This window comes from Rhincodon typus, chromosome 28 (assembly GCF_021869965.1).
Source record: "Rhincodon typus isolate 14 chromosome 28, sRhiTyp1.1, whole genome shotgun sequence".
NCBI classification, from domain to species: domain Eukaryota; kingdom Metazoa; phylum Chordata; class Chondrichthyes; order Orectolobiformes; family Rhincodontidae; genus Rhincodon; species Rhincodon typus.
Window position 1 is genome coordinate 5693817 of NC_063359.1, and position 15909 is coordinate 5709725.

A 15909-nucleotide genomic window follows, 5' to 3' on the forward strand; every position below is an offset into this window, starting at 1 on the left:
TATGAAGGAATTTCTTCTCCTAGAGGGTAGCGAATGTCTGGAATTCTCTACCCCACTGAGTTGTGCAGGCTTGACGATTGAAAATATTTAAAGAGTTAGATAGGTCTTTTAACTATCGAGGAGTGGAGGGCTATGAGGTGCAGGCACAAAAGAGGAGTTGAGGTTTTGGGTAGATCAGCCATAATTCTATAGAATGATGGGGCAGGCGAGAGGGGCTGAATGGCCTACACTTGTTCCTATTTCTTACATTCTTATGGATGGTTTCATTGTCTAGTTAACAGGAGACAGAGAATAGTCATAAATTGACCATTTTCTTGTTGGCAAGATATAATGGGATTTGTGCCAAAGGGACTAGAGGTACAGTTGTTAGATTGCCTGTTGGCACAGAGATAGGTAGGAAAGTAAATCGTGAAGAGGTTATAAGGAAGCTACAAGGAGATACACATAGCTTAAGTGAGTGGGCAAAGATCCGGCAAATGTAGTATAATGTGGAAAGATACAAAATTTTCCACAATATGTTGAGAGATTTCAGAGTTCAGAAGGTTAGTAGGTAGGTATAGCTGATAATTATGAAAGTTAATAGAAGGCTATTGTTTATTGCCAGTTGAATTAAGTGCACATGTAAGGAGGGTATGCTTCAGTTATAAAGGACACAGATGTGACTATGTGCAGAACCCAATACTTGGGGTCTGAGCCTCTAGGGAGTTCACTGTGTTCAGGGTGGTAGGCATGACTGTGCTCACTTGCTTGCTTTATTTATGGAAGATTATAAATATATTGGAAGTTCAGAGAAGGTTTACATGGCTAATACCCAGAATGGGCAGATTGTCTTAGGAGGTTAGGATAGACAGGCTGGACTTGTCCTTGTCAGAGTTTAGAAAAATAAGAACTGACTTGATTGAAACATGCAGGGTCCTGAAAGGTCTTGTTAGAGTCTATGCAAAAAGGACATTTTTCTAGAATCTAGGACTAGGAGTCACTGTTTCAAAATTAAAGGTCTCTCATTTAAAACAGGTTGAGGCATTTTTTTTTCTCAGAGAGGGTCTTGAGTGTTTGGAACTGTCTTATTTAAAAGGTGGTAAAAGCAAAGTCCTTGAATATTTTTAAGGTAGGGTTAGATAGATTCTTGATAAGAAAGGGTGTGAAATGATTTTGGGCATAGGCAGGAAGGTAGAGTAATCAGATCAGCCATGAACTTATTGAATGGTGGAGCAGGCTCCAGGGACCAAATGGCTTACTCCTCTGCTCCTAATTTCTGTACTTCTATATTTCTATAAGTGTATCTATGCATTTTTAAAGGGCTTTGATGAAGCATCATGGATTAAAGGAATAGTGGTATCTTGTCTAAAGAAGCCAAGACAGGAAGTGATGAATAGATGTTTGTGTGACTGGGGAGATGTATACAATGGACTCCTTTGTTACTGCGCTATCAATCTACCCTGAATCATCAGCAAATTGATGCAAAGTGTTGTTGACAGAATTATTGAGCAACACCAATAAACAGTTCACTAATACTCAGTATATTTGGCTCCAATGATCACTGGTCTAAACCTGGACAAAGGAACTGAATACCAAAGATGAGTTGAAAGTGACCACCTTTGACATTAAGTTAGCATTTGATAGACAGTAGCAAAAAGGAGCCTTCATTAATGTAAGTCAACTAATTTCTTCTCCCTTTCTGGGTCCTCAGACTCTCAAAGAACTCTCCTTCCCTTTCTAGCCCTTCCTAATCTCCACTGGTGCATCTATACCCCTCTGATCCAACCCTTCCTGGCCTGCCACTTCCTATTTGTTCCTATTACTCTATCTCTCCTCCCTTTCCCTATCTGCCCTCCCTTTCCTGTTCACTCCTACCTCTCTGAACTGCCCCCCCAATCCCCATCACTATCTGTCCCTCTTCCACATTCTGCTCCGTCACAGCATTGTCATGGTGTGGAAGGAAGCTATTGAGCCCATCCTGCCTGCACCAGCTATATTACGTCATGCCAATCTCCTGGCATTTTCCCCATGCCCTTCACACCTTTTCTACCCAAATAACCTTCCAATGCCCTCTTGAATACCTCAACTGACCCTGCCTCACCTGCATTTTCAGGCAGTGTATTCCATACCCTAAAAAGTCACTGTGCGAAAAAAAAATTCTCATATCACCCTTGCTTCTTTTGCACAATCACTTCAAATCTATGCCTTTCCATTCTTGTTTCTTTTACAAGCAGAAAGAGCTTCCCCTATCTACTCTATCCAGCCCTCAATCAAATTTCTGCTCAGTCTTCTTCTCCTCAGCGAGAACGGTCCCAACTTCTTTAAACTACCCTCATAACTGAAGGGTCTCATTCCTGAAGCCATTCTTATAAATTGCTTCTGCACTCTCACCAATGCATTCACATCTTTCCTAAACTGAGACACACACAACTGTACACAGTACTTCAGCTGAGATCTAACAAGTGTCTTGTACAAGTTCGACATCCATCCTTGTGTACTGTTCCCCTATTAATAAAGCTAAGAACATTGTATGCTGTCTCCACCTGTCCTGCTACCTTCAATGATCTGTGTACAAATACATTTAGGATCCTCTCGTCCTGCACCCCTTTTTGACTTGTAATCCCTAATTTGTATTATCTTTTGCTGTTCTTCAGACCAAATTGCATCACTTCACACTTCTCTGCATTAAAACTCATCTGCTACTGGTCCACCATTCCACCAACATGTCATTGTTCTTTGGGCAGCCACACTGTCCTTTTTATAGTTTACAATTCTTCAAAGTTTAGTGCCATCTTAAAACTCTGAAATTGTTCTCTGCATATCAAGATACAGATCATTTAAATATATTAGGAAAAGCAAGGGTCCCAATACCAATCTCTGGGAAACTCCACTACAAACGTTCCCCCAGCTCAAAAGATATCCAATGAGCATTACTGTCTGTTTCCTATCACCTTCCTACAACTTTCTTCACAAGTTTGTTGCGAAGCACTGTGTCAAGTGCCTTCTGAAAATGCAAGTGTTACACTTCAAAAGCATTACTCTCATCAACCCACCCATTTAGCTGAGGGATGTTTCCCTCTCTTTCTATCTGCCCTACCTCTTCATACACCACCTTTCCGTCTACAACTCTCTATCTGCCTTCTCTTTATCCCCTCTACTCTGCGTTCTTCCATTTGCTCCCTTCACTATCTAACCCTTTTTATCTGCCTGGTATATATCACATTCTATCTGCCTTTTTCTTCTCTCCACTCCCTCAATTGCCCTGTCTCTCCATAACAACAAGGGCCAAGAGTAGGCCATTCAGCCCCTTGAGCCCACAATACAATTCAATAAGATCATGGTAATCTCAAACCTGCATTCTTGCCTACCATATTAACTTTTCACCCGTTTGCCTAACAAGAATCTACCTACCTCAGCTTTAAAAATGTTCAATGACTCTGCTTCCACCTCTTTTCAGGAAGGGTTCTAAAGATTCATAACCATCTGTGAGAAGAGATTTTCATTTCATCCCTGTCTTAATGGGTGATGTCTGATTTTCAAACAGTGGCCCTGGTTCTAGACTCCCGCTTCAGAGGAAATATCCTCACCAGATCTGCCCTGTCAAGACTCATCAAGATTTGATATGTTTCAATCAAGTCACCTCTTGCAGTTCTAAACTGCAGCAGATGCAAGCCTAGCCTCATGAGAAAACCCATTGATTCAAGATATTCGTCTTGCAAACCTCCTCTGAACAGTTTCTGGCAGATTTACATCCTTTTTTAAATAAGGTGTACAATACCGTACAAAGTATTCCAGGTACAGTCTCACTAGCATCCTGTATAACTGTAGCGTAATCTCCCAACTTTTACATTTGATTCCCCTTGTGTTAAATAACCCCATTCTATTAGTTTTCATAATTACTTGCTGTACCTGTGTACTAACCTTTCGCGATTCATGCATGAGGATACCCAGATCTCTCTGCATCACAGAGTCTCCAATCTCTCACCATTTTGATAATGTCATTTATTTCTATTCTTCCTGCCAAAATGGGCCATTATACATTTTCCCACATTGTGTTCCATTTGCCAAATCTTTGCTCACTTAACATATCATTATCTGTTTTTGTAACTTCCTCGTGTCCTCTTCACAACTTGTTTTTGTGCCTATCTTTGTGTCATCAGCTAGTTTGGCAACTGTATTTTCCATCCCTCAAGTCATTAATATATTATAAACAGAGACAATCTCAGCACCACTCTCTGTGGCACACTGCTTGCTTCATCTTGCCAACCTGAAAACTATTTATCCTGACTCTCTTTTTCCTGTTAGCCAGCCAACCATCTATCCATTCCAATGTGCTATTCACACTCCATGAACTTTTATTTTCTGCAAAAACTTTTGAGGTAGCCCCTTGTCAATGGCTGTTCACTATCTCGAAAGACAAAGGCACCAGATACATGTGGAGATCACAACCTGAAAGTTGCCCTCCATGCTACACACCATCCTAACTTGGAAAAATATCTCTGTTCCCTTGGTTCCAGGGGTCAAAGTATTGGAAGTATCTTCCCAACATCACTGTGGGTGTCTCTACGCACTAAAGACTGCAGCATTTCAAGAAGGCAGTTCACCACCACCTTCTCTGGGGCAGTAAATGCTGGTCTAGCCAGCGATGTCCATATCCCATGAATGAATTTTAAAAGATCTGCCTGTGGCCCATTTTACTCTTTCTCTCTGCCCTCCGTTTTATCGCCTTCCCTCCAGCTGATCTCTCTATCTGCCCCTTCACTGATCCCTTTTTATCTTACCCTTGTCCCTTTCTCTCTCTACTTGTCCCCCCTGGGGGGCTGTCTGCTCCCCTGGGGATGTGACAGGGCCACTCACTCCCCCGCTCTCCGTATTGGGTTAGCCTGTTCCTGCCCATTGTGCCGGCGCTCCGCCTGCTCTGTGCCCGGGCTCCGCCCCTGACCAGCCCCCATGCTCCGCCACTCAGCCCGAGCCGAGCATGGCAGGCGGCTGCGAGCTGCAGGCAGCACACAGCTCCCGGAGACTGGTACTGCCTGGCATGGGAGAGGGGTTACTCCCGGCCGCTCTGTGACTGCCATGTCTCCCATTCCCCGGCTCTCCATCCAGGATGGGCAGCGCTGTTTCCAAACGGAAGAACCCGCGGAGCAATGCCATCTGCTCGGCTGAATCCAAGGTCAGGTAAGTGCCACCTGGGTCGGGAGCTGGGCGTCACCTTCTCGTACCAGGCAGCAGAGCACCCACCCAGTCTGCAACCCCCTCCCTCTCTCCATCTAGAAACGCCGGGCTGCTGCAGCCCATTCTGCTGCACTGCATTTGAGTTGCACCAAAGTTCCCTTTAAAGGGGCTGCTGGATTTGCTCTCTGGCTCGATTACATCTAGCCATCGATTCTACCCCGCACATGCGAAAGTTGATGCTACCAAAGTTTGCTCGCTCCTGTTCTGTAGAAAGAAATCTCCGGTGCCAGTGCCCAGGGTGACTGTCCATTCAGCCAGTCTCATGTGCGCTTCATTGGAAACCCGCGAGCCTGGTTAGCGCTCCGGAACTCAGACCAGCTCCCGAGTGGTTCCAAAGGGATATTCCAGCTCCTTGTGTCTCTGTCTCTCTCCTGCCTCTTTACTACTTCTTTCTGGCTTTGACCGTTTCCTCACCACCTCTGTCTATTTAGAGTGATTTCTCTTATTCTGTTTTCTTTTGTGTATATTGTTTATTTATTTGTTTTGTGTTATGTCTGCGCAGTCTCTCTCCGTTTTGTCCTCCTGTTTCTCTTTTCCTCTCAAAATCTCGTTTTTACTCTGCTCACTCTGTCTTCCTCGTCTGTTTCTCCCTGCCCCGTTGCCATAGCTCCTCTCTCCACTCTATACAATTTGCACTTTTAACCTGCAACTTCAGAGCGAGCTTGTGTTAATATTCCTGCAGCCATGGTTTTGCTGTAGTTGTTGGATCTGTTTAAAACAAACGGGCTCAAAATTGCAGATGCCTACTCCACAAGGTGCTAAACATTTGTCCCCAAATGTTGCAGATATTTTAAGCTTTCTGCTTTCCATTATCTCCACTGCACTACTCATATTTTATTGTCTCCCTGTATTGATTCTACTCCTTGTCTGTGCTGTCTCTTTCTCTCTCTGTCACACTTCACACTATGAGGCTAAGTCTACCCAACGAGTGAGAAGACCATCCATCACTTAGCTGGATTGCTGCTGTCTATTTCCTTTTATGAAACATTTAAAGATGCAGCAGTTGGAAATGTAGAAATATTGAATGTGCTCCATGTCCTCTACAGTAATGGGCTGTTGAATTTAATTAAATGACATTTATAATGCTGATCCTACAAGAACTGATTTTTTTATTCCCCAAATGTTCATTCATTTTATCTCCTTGTCACTGTATGGTGAGATGAACCCGCTTTTATTTTTGTGTCAATTTTTCATTTGTTTAGTTTCGGGAGGTGTCTTATTCTCTGACATTTTTTATTTTCTCCTAATTTTCCCTGTGTTGCTATGTTGTGGCTTCAAACATGAAGAGCAGCACAAGCTTTCAGAGAGTATCTGTCGCAGACTGAGCCTGGTACCAGTAGCACCAAGGCATCAGGTAAGAGACTATCTCTCATTCACTATGTGTCAGGGTTCCAATCATCCCTCCACCCCCACTCTATCCCCCCCACCCCCAAAGCCTCTCCTGCCCCTCCAACCTCTCAGTGTTCCCATGTCCCTGTCAGAGTAAGGGGGTTTAGATAGCTGCTACTGTATTTTTTGCCTCGTGCTGTGCTCACACTCTGTATCTCTCAAGGCAGCCTCCTGGTGTTTTATGATCAGGGTGTTGTTAATCTCTCATCAGCATCCCGACATTTTCTGAGGTTAGAGATTCTGTGTATGTGTCTGAAAAGCAGAGGACAGTAGGACTGGCATTGGCCATTCGGACTTTCCAGTTTGTTCTGCCATTCCATTCAATAGGTATTCTGTGTCGCAGTTCTAATGACCTACCTTTCTTCTATATACCGAAACACCCAGATTGGGATTGAATTGATGGGTCTCAGTTGTGAAATTTTAAATTGATTTACAGCCTCAACTACTTCTTGAGGGAGCAAATTTCAGATTTCCTCCAGATCTTGTATGAAGAAATGTTTTTGGATATCAGTTCAAAACAGTCGAGATCTAATATAAAGGCTTTGCTTCTTTGCTGTGTACACCTCCACAAGGGAAAATAGCTCCTCTATGACCTTCTTGTAATCTTTAACTTTTCTGTCTGCAACTGTGCCTCTCCCTCTCTCTATCTGGTGCCATCTGCTTCTCCTCTGTCTAACTGCCTCCTCTGTCTGTCCCCTCTACCTCAATCCCACATCTCAGTTATATTGCCAGTTAGTCTTCTTTATTCAAGGGAATACAAGTCTATTCTTTACATCTTTACTTGAAATTTCACCATTTTAAAGTTGACCTAATTCTGGTGAATCTGCAATGTACCCCTTTTCAAGGTCAATATATCTTCCCTGAACTGTGATTCCCAGAACACAGTGCTCCAGATGAGATGGAACAAGAGCTTTACTGACTTTACATTCCAGCCTACTTAAGATAAAGGCTAACATTCCATCAGCCTTTTAAATTATTTTCGTACTTGTCCATCAGCTGTTATTGCTGTCTGTACATGGACTCCCAATTCTTACTGCTCCTCAAGACTGAATGGGATTGTTAACCTGAGGGGATTGAGAGGTTTTGTGTGACAGTATCTGTGAGAGAAAGAGATTATAAAATTCATAAGAGTTTGAAGCACAGAAAGTGGCCATTTGGTAAATTGTGGGATCTTGGTGGACAAACTGTCATGCAATATCTCACTTATTGTCTACAAATGTGAATTCCTCATCTTCAGACATCTGCTCAACTCACTTCAAAATTATTTCTGAAAACACCTTTACCTCAGGTTTTCAAGTAGCAAGTTCTAGATCCTAAAAAAATTCCATGAGCCTTCTTCATGCTGAATGGTATTGTACGTCAGCCAGACTGCGTGCATGTGCGAGAGTGAGTGAAATTTATAAATCTCTGAAATTACTGTTTGTGTGCAAGAGGAAGAAATGTGTGGAACCATCTCTCTGTGAAAGGTTGTGTGTGAGAGCGCAATTCAGCAGGAGTAGTTTCCCTCTGAAATTCTGCGTGTGACTGAGAGAGGCTGAATGGATGTATCTGCCTGGTAGATTCTCTAAATATATGACAAGAATGGCTGGTTGAAGCCCTCTGAATTCTGGTGTGTAAGAGTGAATTTCTTCAGGTACTTTATATGAATTGTATATCCACAGTTAGATTGTGCGTCTTCCTGAGTCAGCTGCACTCCACAGAATATACACACCCTGAAAGATCCCAATGTCAGCAAAGCAGATGGATATGCAGCTCCACTGATGTAGCTTTAAGTTCAGTTTACTGGGTCTGTAGACACAAGGCCAGGCTGGATGTATCCACCATGTCCAGTAACTGGGCCACTTCAATATTCTACACAATACCTGATTGGTATGTGGAAGGGGAGAATAATACACAGGACTGTCCATTATCCACTATTTATATATTTGCATAAAACTTTAGGAAATTAATCAAGCATGATTTACCCTTCGTAAAATCATGCTCTGATGGGTTGTGATTTGATTTTCCAAATGTACCAATATTACTTATATTATGGACTAGACCAAACCTCTTCAAAATATATTAAGAAGATAGCCCAGACCCTAACTGGTTTTTACTTTAAAAGTTGTGTTCCAGATGCAATTTGATTGGTCAAACTACTCAACTTTAAGCAAAACACACTTTAGTTTTACACTACAGTTAAAATGCAGACAAAATAAAAATGAAAGAATTGTCTTAACTGTTACTCTATCAAAACGTTTAACAAAATAATATATATATTAGCTACTACTAATTAACTGCTCCAATACAGTAACATCCCATAAACATACCCTTGGCAACGGCAAATTGAATAAAATAGATTGTCTCCAATGCAATTCTAGCAGCAGGAAGTGAACCACAGCTTTTAGCTGTAACAGAGAGCAGAATAAGAGCTTTCACATTCAGCTGCAAGGATCCAGCAAACTGCTAAAACTAAAAATCCTGGTCCTGTGGGAGCTTGACTCCACTCATTCAGCCTGCTGCTATTGTTCCAAATTTTAAAAAATCCAAGGTCTCACAATCTATTTACTTTATGCATTGGCTTTTTGAAGACTGCCCTAATCTCTGTATCAACCTTTCTTCACAAAAAAAGTACAAAATACACCTCTTGAAGCCATGATATCGTCACAGTTTCTTCATAATTGATTTCAACAAATTTCCAATGATAGGTGTTAAACTAACCGGTCTATAGTTTTGTACTTTCTACTGCCCTTCCTTTTTGAATAAAGGCTTTACATTAGCCATTTCCAATCAGTGCTTTTGCTATCCATGTCTTATTTTGCACTAGTTTTCTTTTCATAATTAATCTTTGGCCTTTTTATTACTTTTTTAGTATGCTTTGTTGGTCTTTAAAAGTTTCCCAATCTTCCAGCCTGATACTCACCTCCGCAAATATGGTATGCCTTAGTTTATGCCTTTATGTTGTCTTTCACTTGGTTGCTTAGCCATGGATGCTTTATCCCCCCTTACAATTTTTTTCCTCTCTGGAATATATTTTATTTGGGAGGAATTGAATATCTCCTTAAAAATGTCTGCCACTTATACTTTTGTAGTATTGACAAGAGAAAGAAATAAGCACTTGCATTTAAATAGGGCCTTTTATAATATCATGAAATCCTGAAGTGTTTATAGGGAACAAAGTGCTTTTGAAATGTGGTCACTCTTATCTTGTAAAAGTTGTTGTAATGTGGACTGATTGCTGTGATGTCACAGCTGATTTGTGCACAGCTAGCTCCCTGAACAGCATCATTACAATGACTGTATAATCTGTTTTTATTCAAGTTCATTGAGGGATAAATATCAGCAATTTGGAGAATTCCCCTGGGCTTCTTTGAAATAGTGTTACGAAACCTATTATGTCCATCTTAGATAGCAGGCATGGCCTTGGTTTGCATTTTCCAAAGAACAGTATCTGTCAACAAACAGCCTTCTGACTCAATGTTGAGAGTGCTACCACAGAGCCACGGGCAGATACCAGTTTCCACATCCAGGTGCTTTTGGAAATATCGAAACGGCTGGTCACACAAACAGTGAGGAAGATCGCAGAACTTTCGAGAAAACGTTCCCAAAGGTTTTGATTCAAAGTACACGTCAACAACAAAAACAAAACAGCCTGTTTTATTTTCTCACCATTTGCCATGTTAAATATTCATTTATTTATCTGATCAGAGAAAATACTGACTGTTCTCTGTAAACCTGTTTATGTTAAGCCCTGTTCGTGATTGTTCCATCAAATATAGACTTTTCATTAGAAATGCACCAAGGACAATGATTTGGCTGGATGTAAATAACAGATAAAAGCTGCACATCTACAGTGAGCTTAGCTATCACAAGCAATCCAAGCTCGACTCCTTAGGTATAACCTGTTACCTTCCTGTCAAAAAAAAGTCTCAAAATCCGAGCATGCCCTTTAGAGAAATCGAACAACCTGGAACTACAATTAGACAGGCAGGGAGAGAAAGGCAGAGGAGAGAGGGAAAGAGAATGAGAGAAAGAAAACCAGTGAGATTAACATACAAATGACATAGAAATGGAGATAAAGAGAGAAAGTAAGAAAGACCAAGCGTAAAAAGAGATAAAGAGAGAGATTGGAAGGCAGAGAGATGAAGAGGTTTAACAAATGGTGCTTTATTGTTCTCTGCATCTTGGCTGCTACCTCTTCCCTTGAGGTGAGTGCATGATCCCAAACAATGGTAGCCAAAAGGATCAGAAGGTCCATAGCCACAGCTTTCACCTCATTATTTTCTTTGAAGGCAAGTGAGCAGGATTTCTCCTGAGAACAGGGCCAGCAATAGGTATGTGCACACTTGTCCATTGTCCTAGTTTTAATCAGCATGTCCCAACATTAATCAGCATCCATGGGGGAGAAAGTGCAATGTTTCCAAACTGCAGGATCAGCTGATTAGTGGGTTTTGCACAACACTGCATCTCTCCAACACTACATAACCCTTTTCCAGCACAACTCAATCCCACAGACTCAGTATATTGCAGATTGAAAGGTGTTGGGATTGAGCAATGATAGGTACGTTTTTTAAAAAATCATTAATTGGATATGAGCATTGCTGGCTGGGCTAACATTTGTTGCCCATTGCTGATTGTAGCTGAGCATATGGTGGTTGAGCCGCATTCTTGAACTGCTGCAGTGTATTTGCGGTAGGTAGATCCATAGTGCGGTGAGGAGGGAGTTTCAGGATTTTGACCCAGTGACATTGAAGGAATGGCAATATCTGTCTAAGAGAACTTGCAGGTGTTGGTGTTCCCATGTGTCTGCTGCCCATGTTCTTCTGGGGGTTCGTGTTTTCTAAGCTGCTGTCGAAAGGAGCTTTGGTGGGTGCTGCAGTGTATATTTTATGAACTACACCCTGCTGTCCCTAGGGACTACTGGTAGATAGAATGAATATTTAACATGGCAAATGGTGAGAAAATAAGACAGGCTGTTTTTTCTTTACTGTTGTCATGTACGACTTGGAGCTGTAATCATTCAGGCAAGTGGAACATATTTCATTAATTTCTGGATTGTGCCTTGTAGATAGTGAACAGTCTTTGGGGAGTCAGGAAGTGGGTTAACTGCTCCAGAATTCTCAGCGACTGACCTACTCCATATATGGCTGGTCCAATTCAGTTTCTGATCAATAGTAACTGGCAGGATGTTATGGTTATTGTTAGCGTTTCAGGATGATAACACTAATGGATGGCAAAGGAAGGTGGTTAGATTCTTTCTTGAGAAGTTAAATCCTATACACATGATGGAAGAGTCAGCATGATCATTCAGTTATGCCTATTTTCATTATGACATATATCAGTTGGTGCTGCTTGATAGCACTGTTGATGAATCATTTCATCACTTTGCTGATGATTGAGGCGAGAAGGTGAGTGATAATTGGCTGGGTTGGATTCGTCATTTTTTTTGTGGACAGGACATACCTGGATAATCGTTGGGTTGATGCTGGTGTTGTAGTTGTACTGGAACAGCTTGACTAGGGGTGCAGAAAATTCTAAAGCACAAATCTTCAGTACTATTGTCGGAATGTTGTCAGGACCTATGGTCTTTGCACATCCAGGGCCTTCTGCAGTTTCTTGCTATTGCATTGAATGAACTGATTTGGTGAAAGACTGGTATCTGTGGTGGTGGGGACCTCCGGAGGAGGCTGAGATGGATCATCCACTTAGCACTTCTGGCTGAAGATGGATGCAAATGTTTCAGCCTTATCTTTTGCACTGATGTACTAGGTTCTTTCATGTTTGAGGATGAGGATACTTGTAGATCCTTTTCTGGTTAGTGATTATTTAGCTTCCACTATTCTTAATTGGATGTGGGAGGTCTGTAGAAACTTGATCTGATCCATTGACATTGGAACTGTTTATGTCTATCACTTGTTTGGCACGCATGTTATCCTGTTTTTAGCTTTGAAGGTTGGCACTTCATTTTTAGGTATGCCTGGTACTGCTCCTGGCATGCTGTACTGCACTCTTCACCGAACCAGGGTGATCCCTGGCATGATGATAATGATAGACGAGAACATTTGTCAGATCGTGAAGTTACAGATTATAATTCTGCTGCTGATGGCCCACAGCAATTTATTCTGAGCTACTGTATCTGTTCAAAATCTATGACATTTAGCACACTGGTTGAACCACCCATCATAATATAGTTAACTTAAATGTGAAGAAAGGACTTGATTTCCACAAGGGCCATGTGGGATTGGTTCAACATGTAGGAGGGCTAATTCATCAACTGAAGGAGCAGGATAAGTTATAATCAAAAGGAGGTTTTCTTGTTCATGTTTGACCTGGTGCCATGAGCCTTCTTGGAGTCTGGAGTCGATGTTGAGGGTAATTCCCTCCCGACTGCATACCACAGTGCAGCCATCTCTAGTGATGGTGTGTTTACTTGCTGTAGGGTATAAATGTGAGCATGAGATTAGGTCAGACTGTTGTTTATCTGGTCTTTGGGACAGCTCTCCCAATTTTAGTATAAATCCCCAAATGTTCTTGAGGATGACTTTGAAGGATTAACTAGGCTGGTTGTGCCTTTGTCCTGTCAATACCAAGTGGTCAGCCAGTTTTATTTTTCTTAAATGTTTTCAAAGCAATTTGATGCAACTGAACAATTTTCTGAGACATGTCAAAGGGCAGTTACGAATCAACCACATTATTCCACGTCTGGGGTCACATGCAGGCCCAGACCAGGTAAGGAGAGTAGATCTCTTCCCAACAGGACATCAATGAACCAGTAATTGTAAGGTCACCATTACTGAGACTACCTCCTTATTCAGATTTATATCATTAAACACACTTAAATTCCCCAAGTGCGGTGATGGTGTTTGAGCTCATGTTTCAGGAACTTTAGTCCAAGCCTCTGGATTACTAGTCTAGGGACATGCCATCTGTGCTCCCGTTCCCGATAACTGTGGGATGTGTGACAATATGTACAGCTTTGTGTTTAAAACAGACAAATTGCCATCACATTAAATTTCAGAGGACAAATGCTGGAAATTCAGACGAGTTTGATTGAGTTTTGGTGGATGAAAGTAGGTGAATATTTTTCAGTCTAACTTCAGATAGCCGAACAAATTTAAACCACCTTCTCTCAATCAGACAGTTCTCATTATCCCCTGATTTCCAGCATTTGGCAATTTTCTTACTCTTTTTACCCACCAATCTGTCTGTCTTCTTCCTGAATAGCTTCATCCTTTTTAAATTCATTCATAGTAAATTGGCATTACTTGTGAGGAGGTGATCTATTGTCCGTCCTAAATTGCCCAGGAGAATGTGGGATTGAGCCACTTTCTTGAACCACGGGAGTCCATAGGGTTGCCCAGTACTGTTAGGAAGTGAGTTGCAGGAAATTGACCTAGCAAAAATGAAGAAAAAACAATGTAGTTCCAAGTCAGGATGATGTGCATCCTGGAGATGAACTTTCAGATGGTGGTGCATCTGCTGCCCTTGTCCTTGGTGGTAGAAATTGTGAATTTAGAATATGCTGTAGAAGGCGCTTTGATGAGTTGCTGTAATCCATTTTGTGTGTGATATTATTGCCAATGTGTGTCAATAATGGAGGGAAGAGATGGATATGGTGTCAACTAAGTGGGCATCGAGCTCTGTCCTGGATGGTGTCAAGTTTGCTTGTTGTTAGAGGTGTGCTCATCCAGGCAAGAAGAGGCTATTTCCTCAAACTCCTGACTGGTGCCTTGTAGATGGTGGACAGGCTTCAGGAAAACAGGACATGAGTTACATGCTGCAGAATCTCTAGTCTGCTGTTGTAGACACAATATTAATATTTCTAATTTAGTTAAGTCTGTTTAAAGGGGGTTCCTCAATCCACTGAATGATAATGTCAAAGGAAATGGTAAAATTCTTCCTTGTTGGAGACTGTCATTGTTTAGGACTTGTGTGGCTTTAATCTTGCTTGTCCCTAAACAGCCCAAGCCAGATATCATCCGGGTCTTCCTGAATGTGGGCATTAACTACTTCAGTATTGAGGAGTCACAAATGGTGCTCAATTTCTGACATTATGATTGAAGGGAGGTTGGAAACAGTTGAAGATAGTCAGACCTAGGACATGATCCTGGGGGAATCCTGCAAAGATATCCTGAGATGAAGGTGACTGGTGTTTTTCAAGCTCAGTTGTCTTCCTTTGTGCTGGATGTGATGATACCGAAGAGATTCCAATCCTAATCTAGGTACTCTGTGTTTGAGGCTGGCATAGAACTAGTTTTTAACCTATCCTAGGAAAGGTGCGTGTGCTTCCCTCATTCTCGGGAACCCTGAATTCCAACCTCCCACACATAGGTATATTTTAAGTATTTGAAGAATCCCTGGTCTGACTTTAAGTTTTCTGGCCACTCATTCTTATCCATACGGTATTGCTTCTCTGCTACGTGGACTGTGAATTAAAAAGGAAATGTTACAATGGATTGTGAATTATCCTGTACCTCAGCCACTTGCTCGGTTTCAGTATATCTGGGATGTAGTGTGTAAGGACTGTACAGCGGGGTCGGGAAAGTAGACACATACACAATTTTATTGGTGCTGAAGGCCAAGTAGGATTTCAAGCATCCATTTCTGAATGCAACACAATCCCAGCAGATATTTTTATAGCCAGCGATTAAAAGTAATTACATCGAAGAGTCTAATTGGGGCTGTTCACCTAGAGTCAGTTGGCCCAGAGCCCGTTGGCTACAGTCACTCTGGCTGATTCAATCAAGGTCAAAAACAAGCTCCAGCCACTCCATAGCTGTGGGGGTTTGTCTGTGGTTGTGTGGATTCCAGCTGTGATTCTCCCCGTGTTTGCATCTGTCTGTTAGGGTGTACGTGCATGTGTCTGTCAGAGTGTATGTGTGGCTCTGTATTTGCATATGAATTTATGTCTGAACTTGTATATGTTTGGTTTGATATGCATTTGCATGTGCACACATATGCTGTAATATAGAGCCACCTATAAGTGGACAGTATTTGCCCATACTTTTGTACGCATGCAGGGATGTTACAGACGAATGAATGTGTTTTGTTTCATTCTTCATGTAATGAGTACTTTACAGGCTGGCCCAACATTTATTGTGCATCCCAAATTGTCCTTGCAAAGGTGGTGGGGAACTGCTTTCTTGAACTGCTGCAATCCTTTCGGATTAGGGACACCCATGTAGCTGTTTCAAAGGGAATTCCAAGATTTTGACCCAGTGAGACTGAGAGATGGGTGATATAGTCCAAGTGGGATGGTGAGTGGCTTGAAGGGAGCTTGCTGATGGTGGTGTTCCCATGTATCTGTTGCCCTTGTCCTTCTAAGTG

General features: G+C 41.9%; 1 protein-coding gene across 1 annotated transcript in view; it reads left to right on the plus strand.

The window, feature by feature from the left end:
• Positions 1 to 4965: 4965 nt before the first annotated feature.
• The window catches only part of nsmfb (NMDA receptor synaptonuclear signaling and neuronal migration factor b), a 75690-nt gene continuing 64746 nt past the window's right edge, over positions 4966 to 15909 (plus strand). Inside the window, exons 1-2 of the mRNA XM_048613691.1 lie at positions 4966 to 5157; positions 6501 to 6568. Coding sequence (XP_048469648.1) covers positions 5087 to 5157; positions 6501 to 6568 — 139 coding nt within the window. The 5' untranslated portion in view covers positions 4966 to 5086. The remainder of the gene's footprint in view (positions 5158 to 6500; positions 6569 to 15909) is intronic.